Source organism: Lepidochelys kempii, chromosome 5, assembly GCF_965140285.1.
Source record: "Lepidochelys kempii isolate rLepKem1 chromosome 5, rLepKem1.hap1, whole genome shotgun sequence".
In the NCBI taxonomy this organism is placed as follows: domain Eukaryota; kingdom Metazoa; phylum Chordata; order Testudines; family Cheloniidae; genus Lepidochelys; species Lepidochelys kempii.
The window spans coordinates 91,137,768-91,156,737 of NC_136384.1; the positions used below are offsets into that span (position 1 = coordinate 91,137,768).

Below are 18,970 nucleotides of genomic sequence, written 5' to 3' on the forward strand. Positions count from 1 at the left end.
TCCTGTGGGACCTATTTGCCCTTACTTTCCTCAGGAAAGGTACCACTGTTTGAATCTCTGAATGTACAGCTCCGTAATACTAGGTACAATACTAGGTCCCTCTCTATTTTTGGCATCTATCCATATTCCATTTCTGCTCCTCAAGCAGCACAGTCAAATAATGTCACCAGAAAAATGACATTACACTCTGCCTAACGTATAGACATCACCACTTATGATATTTTGAAGTAATGTGAACTCTTGCATTTTACAGTTCCTTCCCTTTGGTAGATTCCCTCTGAACTGTGGGATTGTTTGATTGTTAGATCTCTGTTTCAAAAATGCTTTCCTTTTTATGGTCCCTCCTAAAATGTAGGCCTTTAACATTCAGTAATGGAATACTTCCTAGAGTCTGCTGTTAAAACTACAAGGCCAGCATTGTAGCCCAAGCTATGTGAACATTAACACACTGGGCTCTCTGCTATCCTCTGCTTTTGTGAACAGAGAGTAGCATGTTCCAGCACACTAGCACTGGAAGGTGTGCATGCACTAGCCTGTTATACCTTCTAACTCTCCCATGGAAACCGTTTGTGGATGTGACACGTGTTCAGTCTCTGCCACTTCGAATGAGGGGGTGGGCTGATTTCCATGGCCGCATGTTCTCAACTTCTCCCTCTCCCCCGTGCCACCATGTTGTGATCTTGGCACAAGATCTTACTGACTAAGCTGACATGGGTTCCCTCACGGCAGACTGGAAACCTTCTTGGAGAGGGAAAGCCGATGGAAGCATGGTTGCTACAGGAGTGTGCTGCTCTGCAATATTGACCTTGGCCTCCAGTGGAACCCCAGTTTACAACAGTTCTGTGGACTAAGCTCCCTGCCATTGTGGGGATGGAGGGCAACCCTGCCTTCTATGGTGAATGAGGAAGAAACGGAGGCCAGTTCAGTTTCCTTGTTCCTAGGAGGGAATGACATGCATAAAAGAACACTTAGCCCTTTATGGGAGAGCTTATACATTAGTACATTACTCCCTTTCTTCTCTCATACCCATGGATTTTGAAGTGCTTTGACTGAGAAAAGAGTAATGGCTTTACAGATGGGGAGAGCTCTCAGAAGGAATGCTCTCTTACACAGAAATTCCAAGCCCTGAATTTTGGCAGTTACGTGCAATATGGTTAGCTAACTCATATTTCAGGCTGTTCCGTGAATGATCAGCATTTCCACAAAAACCTGATTGAAAACCAAAAGTATCTTATGTGAGAGAGAGGGGATTTTTATTTATTTATGTTTATGTTTTTGCAGGGCACATGATGTGTGGGGGAATTAGGGAGAGTTCCATGGGCCTGGGAGAGAACAAATCTTTGGGCTGTAGATAGTTTTTACCAGAACAGACTCTCAGGTAACATGCAAGGTCAATCTATTGCTGCAGTTCTTTATGAGACATATTACTTTTCATTTCATTGTCCTACTGTATGTGTGTCAATGGATGAATAATTTTCAGGAGTTAATTATGCACTGGATTAGTAGCATATCAAATATGTATTGCCATGATGGCAGATAATATAACACAAAAGATTTTTGGAAAAGAATTGTGAGATCAAGCTCAATAGAGCCCATCTGCACCTGAGATCCTTCTCCCTCCACTTCCCCAAGGACCTGCAGGATGGCAGCTTGCAGGGTGGCCTGCTGAGCAGGCTGATAACATCAGGGCTGCCCTTAACTCCTGAGTAAGGTCAGCTGGGATGAAATCTACTTAAAATGGGTCAGATGCTGTCAACATCCATGCTCTCTTGTGGCTTTGGTGTGTTAGGAGCTTTGCCCACCAGGCAAAACGGCAGTCCTTCCAGCCCTACCCCAGTGTCTGGCAGAGAAAAAGCACCATGCCTTTTCTGAGGAGAGGCAGACTCTATACAGGGACCCCTTTGAGGTCAGCACAAAAGACTTCTCCATCTTCTTGCTACATACAACTGATGCCCCAGGGTGGCTGGAGTTGGGGAGGAGGGGTTGAGGTTGTCTATGGGGTATTAGCAGGAGAGTCACTGGTTGCTAGGGTGGATGGCTGTTCAAGCAGCTGGCTGAATGAGGATCCACCTGAGATGAAGGCAGTAAAGCTGGTTGGGAATTTTTCAACAATTTTTTTGTTGGAAAGTGCTCCATATTCAAACTGAAAACTTTGCCCCTTTTGTGGGAAGTTTCATCTTAACTTTCTGGGGTTTCATGGTGGAATTCTGGGGGTGGGGACAAGAGACTTTTATAACCAGTAGCCCAGTGGTTATGGCACTCAGCTGGGATGCAGGAGACCTGAGTGTCTCTGTCTGTGCCTGATTCAGAGCAGGGACTTGAACCCAGATCTTCCACATCCACTGTGAGTGCCCTGACCATCAGGCTGTAGAGCCAGTCTCTCTTCCATTCTCAGTCTTTCCTGTTAGAACTGTTCAAATTTTCAAGGATTAATGTAGATTTGGCAAATCACTTATGGCAATTCAGACAGAAATAGATTGAAAAGAACAGGAAGCTTACATGAAGTCTCAATGAAGACAGATAAGGAATGAGAAGTTCAAAAGGGCACTTTTGAATCCATTAAACAATTTTTAAAAGAGACCAATATTCTCTCTAGTTATCACTCAGTATTCATTGCATTTAGGATGTTCATAGGTCCACCATTTTCTGTTAAAACAATAACTGGAAAAATATCCCTTATATATGCTGTATCCATTTTTTTAAATTGTTTGGTTAAACAGTTAATGCATGTTCTAATTTTTTGTTGTGTTTGGATTTAAATAATCCATTTTAAAATTCAAAATAGGAACACTAAGTAGTTTTTTTAAAAAACTTAGTTCTACAACTAAGTAGTTTTAAAAAGAATACGTACAACAACTTTGTATATTGGATATGGAATACATTTCCCCATTGCTTATTCACAGCTTTTCACAATGTGCCACAATTGTTCTTCACACCTCCCTTGGGGAAAGGTTCAGTTCATATTGCATGCATCTGAGATATATACATATCAACATGCTTCAAGGATGTTGTCTTTAATACCCTACTGTTGTCTCTATCACTAGTCCTATATGTTTCAGCATTTGTATATTAAATACTTTTCACCTACATTAAATATGCATATTTACAGACTGTATTTATTCAGCTTTCACTGTTAATTGGTCTGAGCCTTTTAGTGTTGGTCACCTGAACAAGCAATAGAAAAATAGAAATAGAATAGAATCCAGCAATAGAAATAGAATTGCAATAGAAAAAGCAATAAATAAACTTTAACATGAATACCCGCAATTTTTCATTCTATCTTGTAAATCAGTTTCTTAATGGAAGTACAAACACATCCTTATTTTGGGGATGTGAAAGAAGGTACTACCCCTTTAAGGGACAGGCTGGAGCCTACAGCCTGGGGATAATCCAGCAGGCTGTGCCCCACCCTGGGATTGAGCTATTTAAACACAGGAATGGGATACTGGGAGAGAGGGGAATAGAAGCAAGGCAGGCTACAGAGAGTGGTGGTTTCTCTTTCTGGCATCAGGAGACAAGCCTAACCTGATTTAGAGACATGAGTATGGATGTTAAATTTGGGAGCACTGAACTGAGGTCCTGATGAACTGTTTGTGGTAATAATTCCTATTCTGAAGCCTTTTTAAAAAGGGAACATGATATATTAATGTGTGTTGGCTTCTCTTTGTCCCATCTGTCAAAGCAATTCTATTGTTGCCCCAATCAGGGGAAGTTGTGGTGGGGCATACATACGTACCCTGTGCCCCACACAGCACACGTACATGCTTTCACACGGGGGCTTACTGATTTTGTGCTGAAAATCTTTCTATTATGCCTTGTACAAAATCAAATAGCAGTAACTTCATGTGGGATTGTGCATTGCAATAGTCCTGTTTAATTTTACTGTTACCCTGTTGTTTACAATGCCAAATTCTCCATTTTTAAAATGGTCCATGGAACATGAGCCAAACTGACCCTGGGCATATGGTGTTTTTATCTGAAAACTTTTCTATTTCTCTGGGTTACATGACTGGAAGAAAAGGGAATTTAACTTATCAGGCCTTCTGCACCCAATAATTTTGTCTCCTCATAATTATATGTGCAGTTTCATATTAGAAAATTAAAAAATTTTCAGCATCACTAAGTAATAATAGGGACTAGTCCCTTTGGATATTTTGAGAGGGTATCCAAGGTACAATCAAATTATTCTGACTTAGAAAAGAAAATGCAGTACACTTGCATCAACTTGGTTAGCTTTTAAATACCTTTTTATAAATATTTTTAATGTGTTCTTGGAGCACACTGCTCAGTATTGGCACTATTGATTGGCTGCCTTTTTTTTTTTAGGATGATAGCAGTCTGTCAAATTCATAACCTGATTTTTTGGTTTAGTTCAGTCACTCACGCTGAGCCAGTTTCTTTTCCTTCTTAGAGGCAGATTAAGAAAAGGTAAATATATCATCTAATTCTGTAGTATGTCTAGACTCGAATTGTAAATATTTGACTATAAGGAAGCTCATATGGCTGCAAAAGACTATTTAGTCAAATCTTTGTAATAACCTGAGCCCCTCAAGCCAAATGGGAAAAAAATGTGTACAAAGAGAATAATCGATAAATGTTATATACTCCTGAACTATAACATAAAACTCATGAAATATTAATACCCGAATGTTAATGCATATGGCAGAAATCTATAAAATGACATTTAAAGTTGTCTATCACTTTGTTCTTGGATCATGTTGTTTGGCCATGTTATTTTAGGGGTCTTAGGTAAGGGAATGATGCTATGGGCTTTATTCTCATCTTGTTTACACCAGTTGTATGTTGGTGTTAGTGGGTTAAATTCACCCATAAGTCTTTTTATGTCAATAGAGTTGCACCTGCTTACAACAGTGGTGAACTTTGTTAGCATTAAAAATTGTACTGAGTAATCCTACTCCTGTGCAAATTTAGAAGGCCAGGTGCTCCCAGAACTTCTTTGCCTTTGCAGATCCAATGTCCTATTGCACGCTGTTTTTCCCTCTTCCTTCTGCTACTAATATGGTGTGGGAGAAAGGGGAGGATGAAGAAGAAAAAAGGTAATTTAAAATAAGTACTTTCCTTGTTAAGCTATGCAGTGTCACCATTTTTGTGAAGGGTGCAGGAGCTGACCAGGTGGAGGGAGGGAGAAAGGTGAATAAGCACTACAGTATGAGAAGTTTGTGGTGTTTGTGTTTTCATATTAGTGTCAAAAGGAATGGATTGTTTGTACAGTACTGAGAATGAGGAGGGGTGGCAGGAGGTAAAAGGCCATGAGCCAGAGGAAAGTTATGCAAACATTGCAGTGTCCCCCTGTGGTTCAGTTTCATCCTCCAGATCTACATGGAGGTGGTTTGGAGCTTTACGACTCTGGTTTGATGGGATCACTATGTCACCCACATCCAAGGTTTGTGGTTCAGTCAGGGAATCCACATCAAACTCTGGTGGTGTCACATCTAGCAAACATATGGTCAAGCTCTTCATAGCAAGAGCAGGCTGTAGTATCTCTCCGTACAGTTAAATTGTGTTTCACGTGTCTGTGGCCACTCAGAGCTCCTTTTCCTTACTGCAGCACTGGAGAGCATCTTGGTTATGCCCCTTTCTGAGCAGTGTCGATGGTATCTGCTGTGACAAAATTCCTCCTCTGCCTTGGTGGGTCCTGCGCTTTTTGGCAGATTTGCTCACCTCAGAGGTTCACGGCAGCCCTCAGTTTGGCCACTTTTGCTGCCATTCACTCAGCCACCTGTCATTCACTCAACTAACATCATCACTGGCCAGCATGGGGGAAACGGAGAACAATCTCCGCAGTCTCTGTTGTCCCACTTAGTGGGTCAGAGACAGCCAGATCCCTTTCCAAATTAGACTGTCCAGCTCACAAAAACTTATGCTCAAATAAATTTGTTAGTCTCTAAGGTGCTACAAGTACTCCTTTTCTTTTTACTGTCCTTTCTGGTGTTGCTCACAGACCAGGTCAACTCCTCCTGTGTTGAATCAGGAGTTGGGGTGATGCGGGGAACCCAGGCCCACCCTCTACACCGGGTTCAAGCCCAGGGCCCTGTGGATAGCAGCTGTCTAAATGTCTCCTGTATCAGCTGCATGACAGCTACAACTCCCTGGGCTACTTCCCCATAGCCTTCCCCCAGCACCTTCTTTATCCTCACTGCAGGATCTTCCTCCTGAAGCCTGATCATACTTGTACTCCTCAGTCCTCCAGCAGCACGCCTTCTCACTCTCTGCCTCTTGCATGCCCCCCACTAACTGATGGGAGGTCCTTTTAAAACCACCTGTCCTGATTAGTCTGCCTGCCATAATTGATTCTAGTTCCTAATTGGCTCCAGGTGTCTTAATTAGCTTGCCTGTCTTAATTGGTTCTAGCAGGTTCCTGATTGCTCTAGCGCAGCCCCTGCTTTGGTCACTCGGAAGAAGAAAACTATTCATCCAGCAGGCAGAATATTTGCCTTCTACCAGACTCCTGTACGCCACTGGTCTCACACTGCTTGTATATCAGTGCCAAGATACAGATGGACAAAATAAAGCTCCTCTCACCAGAGCTCAATAAAGTCCAGAATCTCAGTCTGGGGCCATGGTGCAGGAGTAGGAGGCAATGTATGGGGGTGAGGGGGTAATCAGGAATATGACACACAAGTATTTGTGAACTCCCCACAAATTGGAATTTCAAAGAATTGCACCTGGCTGAATGCAACTATTTAAATGGTGGTGTGACATCCAGTTAGGATGAACCTGGAGCTGTAGAGAGGACACAGCTGATCCAGGGAGTCAGAAAGCAGTGTGGGATACTGGCAGGAAGATCTGACAGATGCACAACACTTGTTATAGGATGTGGTTATAACCACACCTGCTTTGTCATGGGTAAACTCAATCCACATCCATGTAAACATGCTTCCAAAGGGGGGTTTGATAACACACATTAAAACACTAGATAATATACAACAAAACATTTTGTTTGTGGATGAAGGCATTTTAACAGGAAACATCTCAAGCTGACCTGCAACAAATTTGAAGTGTAGACAAGTCCTTGTACATGGCTGATTGTAACCTAAACCTCTTAGCCACTACATCTGCAGGCAGAGCTTTAATTGATTATGGTCATTCTAGTTTAAATACAGTTCAAAATGACGTTGAATGTATTGTGACTTTTTTCAGCAGGGCCAGAAGTTAGCCTTATATTTACAATAGATGTAGTAGTAAAGTAATGGACTTGTCAGTGTTCTTAGGGAAAGTACAACCTACTCCAGTCTGTTTTTATGTTGTCTTAAAAGAGGCTCTTATTTATTTCATAGAGAAATGGGCAGCTCTCTGCTTCAAACACAGCATTCATTAACCAGAAGTTCTCAGATGGTCTGTGGATCCCATGCTGATGGTCTGTTCAAAGCTGGCTGATCATGTGTCACAGGGTCTCTCATGTTCCAGTAGTTAAACTGTATTAAAAGAAGCTAAAATAAACTAAATACTTTCCCTCAAGCAGCTGCTGTTGAAATCTCATCCTTGGGGAAAGTACATCATCAGCAGAGATGGTCCACATACTCGTAAATGGGAGCGGAGATTCTCTCTTTTAAAATGTATTTGCATTATGAACAAGTTTGAGAATCCCAGCATTAGGCTAATATATAGGTTTCCAAGACATGGAAATTCAGATTCTGTGCAAATTAAGAATATACTATTGAAAATTTTTTCTGCCTTTTCACACTATATAGTAAAATGGCTGACGAGAGAAGAGGGGTTAATGTACAATGATAGTTGTAGCGACTTATAGCAACCCCTGCCCAGAGTGCATTTTATTCCATTCATACTGCCAAATGTTTCTTTACTTGTAATTGAATGTAGCAATAATACATATGCTAGATTGATAGCAATGATGACAAAAATCCTGTGTCCACAGGACACACACAGCACAAGCACACGCCCACTGCTTTGCAGGTTTGGAAGGATAGCTCATTCTTTATGCCCACAGTCTCCTTGGTGCCTCTTTTGAGACTGCTGACAAATGAGCCAATTGTGGTGATGGTTTTTGTGTTGTGTTCTGTGGCTCACTTCTGGAATAAGAGATGAACTGAAACCACTGACTGCTGTAATGCAGAATAGGTGCCAGAAGCAACTTTTAATGTCCAACAGCCTTGACCACAGTCCAAACACTGAGCTAGAGGTAAAGGGCTTGGTCTCCCCTTATCAATTGTCTGAGTCATTCAGTCTGTTCCAAACAGCTGTTTCATTCAGTGTTTAATTTTATTGAGAACAGGCTGTAACTTCTAGAAAGAATGAATGCTTAAAGTTCAGTGAAAAATTGTATGGCTTAAATGCTCCATTATTGGCTTGAAAATTGCTTTAGACTTTTTTCACACGGCACTCTTGTTCAAAAGTGTAAAATGAGTCTGCAGCATACCGACAAGCCTAAAAGAAATACAATAGAGAAAATATGTTCAGTGACCTTGAAAGCCTTGGGGAAAAAAGATAAGTTCACCTGTTGATGTTTTAATCTCATGACCTAGGATTGAAAGGCTATGTGGCTAGCGTGCCGTCTTTTCAAAATGCTGAGAGAGAAGAGCATAAAGACACTAAAATTGAAGAATGTTGCCAGACAAATGGTGGGTAGGCCTGTGTGGTGAATGGTGAAGGAAGGGAAATTTTAGGATTTAATTTAAATAAATAAAATTCAATAGCCACCAAATATGTAAACATAAGGCACATGGCTATCCTCTCCCTGATCTCTCCTGGCTTGTGTTTTTGTAAATCTATCCCACACACTCTTTTTCTTGTCTTTTTGTCTCATTACTGTACACTCTGTGAGACCAGAATTTGTGATATTTTGGGAACTACTTCAATCTTAACTACTAAACTATAATAGTAATCAGTCTAGTTAATGTCTGATCAGTTTAATTGCTGATACAGCAACTTTTCCCCTCATGTGAAAACTACTTTGAAAATACAGATAAACTACAAAATGTTACTTCAGCCAATTGCTTTGGTATTTTTTGGTTACCATTTCTTGTTACAATGCTTCTTTACGTATTAGGTACACCAGTGGTCCCCAACCTTTCTGTGGGAATAGCATACTCCCATTTCCAGAAGACTGTGGCAGGCGCCAGACACCCCACCGCCGAAATACTGCTGAGAAACGGCAACGCTTCTCAGCGGCATTTTGGCAGGCGGTTCTCCGGCGGCCGTGCTTGGCGGCGGCATTTTGGCAGTGCGGTGTCCTGCGGGCGCACACAACTGCCCTGCGGGTGCCATTGCACCCGCGGGCACCGCGTTGAGGACCCCTGAGGTACACTGTGTATAGTCGGTATTGAAAGCAAATACAGCAATTTTTCATTTTTCAGATCTGTGTTAGCCTGGTTTTAATACAGCATTTGCTGTTGTCATGGGAAATGGTGAAGGAATTGACAGATAAAATGGAATGTTACAAGGGAATACCTTTCTGGCGGATATGCTTTAGCCAACGAGTTATTGGGCTCAATACAGGGGTAACTGGGTGAGATGTAATGGCCTGTGATATACAGGAGGTCAGAACATACCTAATGGACCCTTCTGGCCTTTTCTGTGATTCTGTGATACTAGAAAACTCTCTAGCAGGAATTACTGTTCTCTTTAGGGTAAGTCATTCTCTGCCCACCAATTCAGTGATGTAGCTATTCATTCCATTGCTTTCTGTGTCTCTAATGTGGACAACAGTTCCTACACAGACATGCTTCTCTCCTAGCAAATTTCTGGCAGTCACTGTAGCAACTGTCATCCAGCTGGGAGACGCTTCCATCTTTGCTGATGATAGTGCTGCTTTTTGGTCAGGCATGTGAAGACATGATTTACTTGCTTTCAACAACACTGATTGTAGTAAGCAAGTCTGTCTGCTGAGCGGCTTGAGGTCTGCTGTATTGGGGCACAGCTTGTGTACAGAGTTGCTAAGCCCTGAATTCTCCTCTTCTAGAGGTAGTGTGCAATGCTTTATGTGCTGAATGAAATATCAAATCTAATCCTCTTCCTGGGTCTAAATTGACCCGGGTACAGGCTTGGCAGCCAGGCGCACCAGAGCTTCTCATGGTGACTACTGACACTAACTTGTTCTCTGGCCTTTGGCCAAGTTGTTTACCTTGTGTGTGTCTATTTCTCCACTTGCAAAAAAAATGGGGAGATTGCCTGTCTACAACCCAACAATGTTGTGAGGATTAGTTAATGTTGGTACAGCTCTTGAAAAATATAAAACTCTAAGTATTAGTGCAGCAACATTAAGAAACAACCTTCTGGCTGTTGTAAACATTTTCTTGTAAATTATTAAACCGGATTTGCTGCAAACATTAAAGTGCTTTTACTAACCAGCTTTTCCTGATCTCTTTCTATATGATCCTCCCTTCATCATATTTTCACATTCAGGAGAATACTGCAGCTTTACCAAAAGGGTCTTTTATATGTGATGCATAAAGGATATGAAAAAAGAAAAGGAGTACTAGTGGCACCTTAGAGACTAACCAATTTATTTGAGCATAAGCTTTTCGTGAGCTACAGCTCACGAAAAGCTTATGCTCAAATAAATTGGTTAGTCTCTAAGGTGCCACAAGTACTCCTTTTCTTTTTGCGAATACAGACTAACACGGCTACTACTCTGAAAAGGATATGAAGTAATGCATTTTTTATCTGTGACTTAAGTGACCTTCCAATAACATGTACCTGTGCTTTCCCGTTTGAGATGATTACTGCTCACCCTTCCCACCATTCTGAGTAATATGAAATTTAGCAGTCATTCTGTAATACTTTCAGAATCAAGCATATTCTCATTTCCATCTTCAAAAATTAGGAAAATAACATAGGAACATAGTGATTTCCATACTGAATTGGAGTGCTGGACCATCTAATCCAGTAGCCAGTCTTCAACAATGGCCGGTACCAGATGTTTCCAGTATAAAAAATCCTGCAGTTGGAAGTTATGGAATAACCTCACCATAGGCAGAGCACCATTCATTAAATGTTGGTTTATGTGGTGAAGCAATCAGGGTTTATAATCCTTTGAAAACTCTTGATTTTTTCTCCCTCTTTTTAAATCCTTATGAATGTAAGTTTGGATATTCTTGTCATCCATATTAATGGTCTTCTTTTATGAAACCTGTTAAGCTCTTAGCCTCAGTGATATTTTTAGCAATGAGTTTCATGGGCTGTGTGGTATTGTGTAGAAGAAAAATTTCCTTTTATCTGTTTGAAACTTGCTCCCTCTGCATGAAGATGTGACTATAACTTACTGGTTTCTGTAAACCAGTGGTTCTCAAACTTTTGTACTAGTGACTTTTTTCAAATAGCAGGCCTTTGAGTACGACACCCCCCACCCCCGCTTATAAATTAAAAACACTTTTTAATATATTTAACACCATTATAAATGCTGGATACAAAGCGGGGTTTGGGGTGGAGGCTGACAGCTCGCAACCCACCATATAATAACCTTGCGACCCCCAGTTTGAGAACCCCTGCTGTAAACAATAATATCTCTGTCATTACATTCAAATAACAGTTTGTTTGGGGAACTAGATGGTCCAGGGAACTGATGATAGGACACAAATCTGGTTTAGACTGCTAGTGAACAAAAGTCATTACCATCTGCCACATGTTTGAGATGAACTGGTGAACTCTTTCTCTAGTTCCTAGTAAATGGATGATTAGATTACAATAAGCACAGTCAAAATTAGCATTATTCGGCATCCTTATCAGTAGCATCAGAATAGCCTGCACAGACTGAACGACCATCTTGATCATAGAAGTGCTCCTTCCAGTGAAGGCAGCCCATATACTGTATGGCAGCAGCACTACTTCTGTGAAAAACTTCTTTTGGGAATGGCTGTATCCTGATCTCTGAAGTCTGTGAAATACTGAATGCATCCTGGGATGAATAAATAGGAATCCTTATAAATTACATCTAAGCACAGCGAATAGATACTTCAGAAGATATACAGATTTATAAGTCTAAATAGGCATGATCGTCTGTCATCTTCAAAACTAAACTAGTTTCCTGCACAATTGCTAAATATTAGACATTGAAGCTGAGTTCTCTGTTGGCATTTGTCTGTGACTAATTTCATGTAGTGTTATTTTCCCCCTACACATTGTGACAGGGTCGGGCCAGATGGCTACAGGAGAGTAACAGAAGACAGATATATTAGCCCCAGGTTAAGTAGGTCCCTTTTCCCTGGGTAAGTAACAGGGAAGGTTCCAGAACAATCAGGAGACAATTCTGGAGACAATTAAGACAGGCAGATTAGAACACCTGCAGCCAATCAAGAAGCTGCTAGAATCAATTAAGGCAGGCTAATCAGGGCATCTGGGTTTAAAAAGGAGCTCACTTCAGTTTGTGGTGCGCATGTGAGGAGTTGGGAGTAAGAGGCACTAGGAGCTGAGAATGAGAATGCGGACTGTTGGAGGACTGAGAAGTACAAGCATTATCAGACACCAGGAGGAAGGTCCTATGGTGAGGATAAAGAAGGTGTTGGGAGGAGGCCATGGGGAAGTAGCCTAGGGAGTTGTAGCTGTCGCAGGCTGTTCCAGGAGGCACTCTAGACAGCTGCATTCCACAGGACCCTGGGCTGGAACCCGGAGTAGAGGGCGGGCCCGGGTTCCCTCCAAACCTCCCAACTCCTGGTCAGACACAGGAGTCGTCGAACTGGACTGTGGGTTCAGAAAAACAGCCAAGCTGAGGGCTGCCGTGAAGCTCCAAGGCGAGCAAATCCGCCAATAAGCACAAGACCCACCAAGGTAGAGGAGGAACTTTGTCACAATATCCAATCTCATGTGCATGTGTATTTCTGACCTTCTCCTCCCGCCTGAGATTACTGCCTTTTTAGTGTGTCTGGAGTTAAAGATATGGGAATGGAAGGGCATTACATCTCTCACTTGTCCCAGGGGAGGAAAAGAGGGTGCCATGCATTAGGGAAGTGGACTAAATATAATGGTGTGTAATGTAAAACCTAATAGGCAAGCCATTTCTCCCTTGATTTACTGACTTTGGTAGAGTTTTTATTTGTGTTGTTGGAATAATTATTGCTCTGGCACTTTTCCCCTGCAATCCTGACAGTAGCCTTATTGGTTCTATCTCAAAAGAATTATTGAAAGGATGCAGTTTGGTGAATCTTTCTTTCTTAAAGGTACACTTGATTAATACACTCTAAATCTGATTGTCACTGTGATTGTAAGAGTAACATGAAATGGAGACAATGGTAAACAAGTGTTTAGCAGTGGACTCTTTAAACTAATAATTCCAGTGAGTAACCTGTTTAAAATGTTGTGGTCTTGTTTTATTTTTAGTGATGATCTTTCATTGATTTATGCCTTGGGTAGTACAAAATTTTTTTGTTTTTTTTTCATAATCTAGGAATTGAAATAACATAACTGATCTCAACTGCACCTAATACAGTGTTTGTTTTTTAATTGTATCGTATTCCTTAGAAATACATTTTTGCTTTATTCTCTAGAATTACTTGATTACTTTTTTATTAAATAAGTGGTTTGATCAACATTGTTTTAATACAATTTCACTTTTTTTCCGCAGGCTGTGTTAATGAATAACATAACAACAAATGAGAGATTTATCCAGAATCTAAAAGGTACCTTTTTATTGTAGTTCTATTATTATCAGACTTAAAGCCAGTTCTCTCAAAGACTCAGTCTTACTCCTGTGTCTTTTAGGTGTGTGAGCTCTCCAACTGAAAGCCATGAGAAAGTGTAGGAACCACCATAAACTAGACCTTGACCATGTACAGGTTCTTCATGGGTACAGGGCTCATGCCATACTGCCTTCACTGGGGCTCTGTTTAGGCAAAAAGGTCCATGTGGCTCTTAGTGCAGGACTCCACAGCCTTAGATCTTAATGGCAGAAAATAAGAAATATAAATAGAACAGATTCCCCCTATATTAATAATATATACTTGAACAACTTCTCTGTTCCCACCCACATAGTATAACCCTCTTTCAACTCTAAAATTCTATACTCCTGTATATGGATGCATTGACATCCATGGGAGTAATACACACATCTGAAAGGAAAATTTGGCCTTATTAATTATTATCCACTTTGATACTTTCAGAATCATTGCTAGTGAGTTATGACTTCTAGCATTTGGGCCATTGGAAAATACAGTTGTCAGCCTCTCTGATGTGCTCAGCTTTCTGATGCAAAGCTTTTTGTTGGGAGCAAAGCATTCAGGGTGTCACAGCATGATGGAGGAGGTTCCACCACAGAAAACTACTAACTTACAAACAATCCTGCTTTGTGAACTGTAAACTGCTGTTACAGAGGGTGTGACGTTCCCCTCTGGTGTTATCTGGACTGGTGATCTGCTAGGTCACTCCAATCCCTGACTCTGGGAACCAGCTTTACCCTGCTCTGCTGTGAGAGCCCCCACTCCTGGGCTGTTCACGCACAGCCTCTGGCATGTAAGCTGCTCCTTGAATTGTGCAAGCGAATGACACTAGCCAATATCTCCGGTCCCAGACACAAACCTAGGAACCTCCATCTTGCAGTGTCCAGTTATGCCTGCTGGACGCTGCAAGCTTATATGAGTTCATCACTTTAACAAAGAAATTTACATGTACCAGGCTTGTTAACCCAAGGGGAGTCTCTGACATGCTTCAAACCAAACGCACTGCTTCAGATAGAATAAATAAACAGATTTATTAACTATAAAGATAGATTTTAAGTGATTATAAGTCAAAGCATAACAAGTTGGATTTGGTCAAATGAAATAAAAGCAAAACGCATTCTAAGCTGATCTTAAAGCTTTCAATGCCCTTACAAACTTCGATGCTTCTCACCACAGGCTGGCTGGTTGCCCTTCAGCCAGGCTCTCCCCTTTGATCAGCACTTCAGTTGTTTGGTGGTGATGTCTGTAGATAGAGGTGGAAGAGAAAGAGAATGGCAAATGTCTTTCCCTTTTATCATATTCTTTCTTCCCTCTTGGCTTCTCCCCTGGCTCCCCCCCTTCAGAGTCAGGTGAGCATTACCTCATTACAGTCCCAAACTGACCAAAGGAAGGGGGGTGACTCACTGAGAGTCGAACAGATCCTTTTGTTGCTGCCTAGGCCAGCATCCTTTGTTCCTGTGAGGCTGGGCTGGGTTTCTCCCATACATGCCTTGATGAAGTGTGAACTGCCCCTCTGCTCTTAGAGAGTTTTTGCCTGGGCTTGCTTTAAGCCATGAGGATACATTTTCAGCCTCATAACTATGTACATGAAATTATAACCTATAACATTACTATAAAATAACATCACTATAACAACAATGCTCAGTGCATCATGAACCTTCCGAAGATACCCGACATGACAAATTTTGCATTAGATACCACACGATCATATTATAAGGATGAACATGGGGGTGTAGGGTGTTCCCATGAGGTACAGAATGTCACAGTGAGTTGTAACTTTAATTTAGATAAGTAGTAGGAAAATTACCATTGTGTCTGCACTATAGTGACTAGTCCTTCAGTGACCTCTAGTCTGCTAGGTTGCAGGCCAAGAGCAGCCAGAGAATATAGATGAGTTAGAGCCCTCCCTTTGGAGGAGGGGATGCAGAGAATGTAGGTTGTATTAGGTAGAAAACCCTCCTACGTCCTCTGTGTTTTTGCTGCTGAGTAGGTGCCACAATGTGACACTATATTTGGTCTACCAAAATATCATGAATTTGGGAGACTGAGAAAAGTAGCCAATAGAGCTTTCTCACTATCAAATTTGCATCTTTGATTTTGGAGGGAGGGATCTGTTTATCTTACTATAATATTCCATTAAAAATAATAATCCTCTTTTGGCCCAGAACACTTGATAAAGTTACAGAAGGAATACGGAAAGCTACAACTGGATGTGTACCAGTTTCAGAAAAACCAGACTAACCTTCAGAAGAAATTTTCCTATGATATGTAAGTTTGTTCTTTTAAATACATGACTTACAGAATGAAAGGTCATAAGCCAAATTATTCTTTTGAAACCTGCACTTGCATACTGCATTTTTCCCCATAGTTACGGTTTTAAAATATAAATGCTGCTAGTAGATATTTTGAGACTAGATAGCATTTTCAGAAAAGGAAAATAATATACCACCTACGGTCCTGATTGGTTTCTGCTCATTTGTGTGAGTACTTGTGGCTCCCATCACCATAGTATTGAAGCACTTCACAAACATTTCTTACTTGTATTCCTCTCAGTGCTCCTGGCAGACAGCGAAGTACAATTATTCCCACTTTACAGATAAGGAACTGAGGCACAGAGAGACTAAGTGATTTGCCAAGGTCACACAAGAAGTCTGTGGGAGGGCCAGAATTTGAATTTAGATCTTCCAAGTCCCAGCCAGGGCTTTAATCGGATTTTTGTTACGTTTCCTGAAGTCGTTGTCGTCATCTTCTTTTGTATGCCTAAAAACAGCAATGTTAGATGTCCAAGTCTAGGTCAGCAATCCAATTGATTGCTTCAGGTGACACAGAGTGGATAGCTGAGATGCCACTGGGATGTGGATTGTTTGGGACACTGATTGATGAGGTGCTCCATAGTTTGAAGTCAATTTCCACAGTGAGAAATAGGATGGTGTCTCAGTCGCCATTTATGGAAGAGGTAAGAGCATCTGCCATGTGATGTTTGGATGAGATTCAAAGTGGACATGTTTTCCATAGAAGTGAAAAGTCCTTGAGGTGTTTATTTGTCAGTTAGTGTCCTTCCAGCTTGCTTGCTATTGATCTTCAAGGGAAAACCCCAAATCTTCAAGCTCTTGCGCTGCAAGCCAGAAAAGTTTTCTGGAGTTGAGTTGGAATCTCAGTAAATTATATAAGGACTTAATGAATTGGAAGGTCCTTGTTAACTCAAATATGATGGAACATTTGAAGAATTTTTTGTGATGAATTTGAGGTAGGTGGATATCTGCCAGTATGGGAAGCCATGGTTGAGCTGTTGATTTCACTGTGCCCTAAACAGCAATGGAAATAGGTACCCCTGAAGCATTGTAAGTTGTGAATAACGAAATATATGTGCAGGGACACTGGTAAGAACTTCAATAACCCTTAACACTTCCACGTATTCACTAGGAATTACTAGTTATTTCCTGTACTAATTATGAGTTCTGTTTTTTTCCCTTTCTTGCTAACATTGATGTTCCTTTCTCTATATCTTGGGAAGGATGAACCAATGCAACTTTCTTTGCTTTCATTCTTATAATTATTATGGATCTCTGCTCAGTTAGCAGCAAGTTAAGTTGTGCTTCCTATACTGGCAGGACTGGTACTTCCACAGCAATGGAATGAAAAAGTCAGACCCTATAGAAGCAGTAGCTTAGTTTGGTTTCTGATAAATCTTGACAACTGTCACCAAGAAGAAAAATTTTGCTATTATGGGCCTGATCCTGCTGTTTTTATACAAACTGGAAGTCAGTATGAATTTTGCCTGCTTTAGAACTGAAGGATCAGTTCCATTTTGTTTCGTTCTGCTGATTGTACTCAATACATTTGTAAATTGTGGCTTGAAAACTGATATTTAGTATGTGAAGCACCTCCTGCACAAGATTAGGCCCCAGATTCAAGCTACCTTTAAAATAGTTATACATTACTAGGCTTTGTTTAGTTTATTTTGAATTGCATGTTAGGTATGGGTTTTCACACTTCTAGCTCCAGAGAATTTGTGCTGAAGGTTAATTGTCAGATGGTCTCAAATTAAAATAGCTGTGAAACAATTTACCTTGTTTCTTGTATATATGGACAAAGACAGGTGACATTAGTAAACTTTGTAGACTTTGTATAAATTGTAGAGCAACTGACTTCCTGATGACTCACCCACCCTGTTTACTTACTGTGACAGGAGAGTGATAGAAGGCAGATATATTAGCCCCAGGTTAAGTAGGTCCCTTTTCCCTGGGTAAGGTAACAGGGGAGGTTCCAGAACAATCAGGAACTTTCTGGAAACAATGAAGGCAGACAGGCTGATTAGAACACCTGCAGCCAATCAAGAAGCTGCTAGAATCAATTAAAGCAGGCTAATCAGGGCACCTAGGTTTAAAAAGGAGCTCACTTCAGTTTGTGGTGCGTGCGCAGAGCTGGGAGCAAGAGGCGCAAGAAGCTGAGAGTGAGAAGGCATACTACTGGAAGACTGAGAAGCACAAGCATTATCAGACATCAGCAGGGAGATCCTGTGGTGAGAATAAAGAAGGTGTTGGGAGGAGGCCATGGGGAAGTAGCCCAGGGAGTTGTAGCTGTCATGCAGCTGTTACAGGAGCCACTGTAGACAGCTGCAATCCACAGGGCCCTGGGTTGGAACCTGGAGTAGAGGGCAGGTTCCCTCCATCCCCACAACTCCCTACTTGATACTGGAGGAGTTGAACTGGACTGTGGGTTCCACCAGAGGGGAAGGTCTCTGGCCTGTTCCTCGATCCACTAGGTGGAACAGCAGAGACTGCGGGGAATGTTCTTCTTCCTTTCCCCATGCTGGCCAGTGATGAGGCTAACTGAGTGAACGGCAGATTTGAACCACGAAAGTGGCCAAACTGAGGGCTGCTGTGAACCTCTGAGATGAGAAAATCCACCAATAAGCGCAGGACCCACCAAGGCAGAGGAGGAACTTTGTCACACTATGCAACTGCTGACCTTATGAAATTGAAACCTTGTGGGCCTTGTACACATAACCTGGTTTTCTAAATTTGTTGAACCCAACAGATGGCCAAATCTACCCCTTGGCATGTTTAAAAGTGTGGAAGGGGAGGACAGAATCATGTCTTTTGGGTCTCTGCTTCATAATCCTCTGCTAGACACAGGACTGGAGGCAGTGAAGATCAGTTATTTGCCAGCAATTCCCATGGAAGGCTGAGACCTGCAAGAGCAGTTTTATACCAAACCCTAAATGGGATGTCTTTAATGCTAATGGCCCAGATCTTCACGCACAGGAGGTAATCTATGCCCAAAACTCCCCCTTTTATTACAGAGTGGGCCTCAGGCACCATCCACCCATAACTCTCTCC

General features: G+C 41.5%; 1 protein-coding gene across 2 annotated transcripts in view; it reads left to right on the forward strand.

Annotated features, from left to right (window-relative positions):
- Nucleotides 1–18,970, forward strand: part of GOLM1 (golgi membrane protein 1) — a 96,781-nt gene that overhangs the window by 56,099 nt on the left and 21,712 nt on the right. For both annotated transcript variants that reach the window (XM_073345027.2, XM_073345028.2), the window contains exons 4-5: nucleotides 13,538–13,592; nucleotides 15,794–15,896. In XM_073345027.2, the coding sequence (XP_073201128.1) occupies nucleotides 13,538–13,592; nucleotides 15,794–15,896 (158 nt within the window). The remainder of the gene's footprint in view (nucleotides 1–13,537; nucleotides 13,593–15,793; nucleotides 15,897–18,970) is intronic.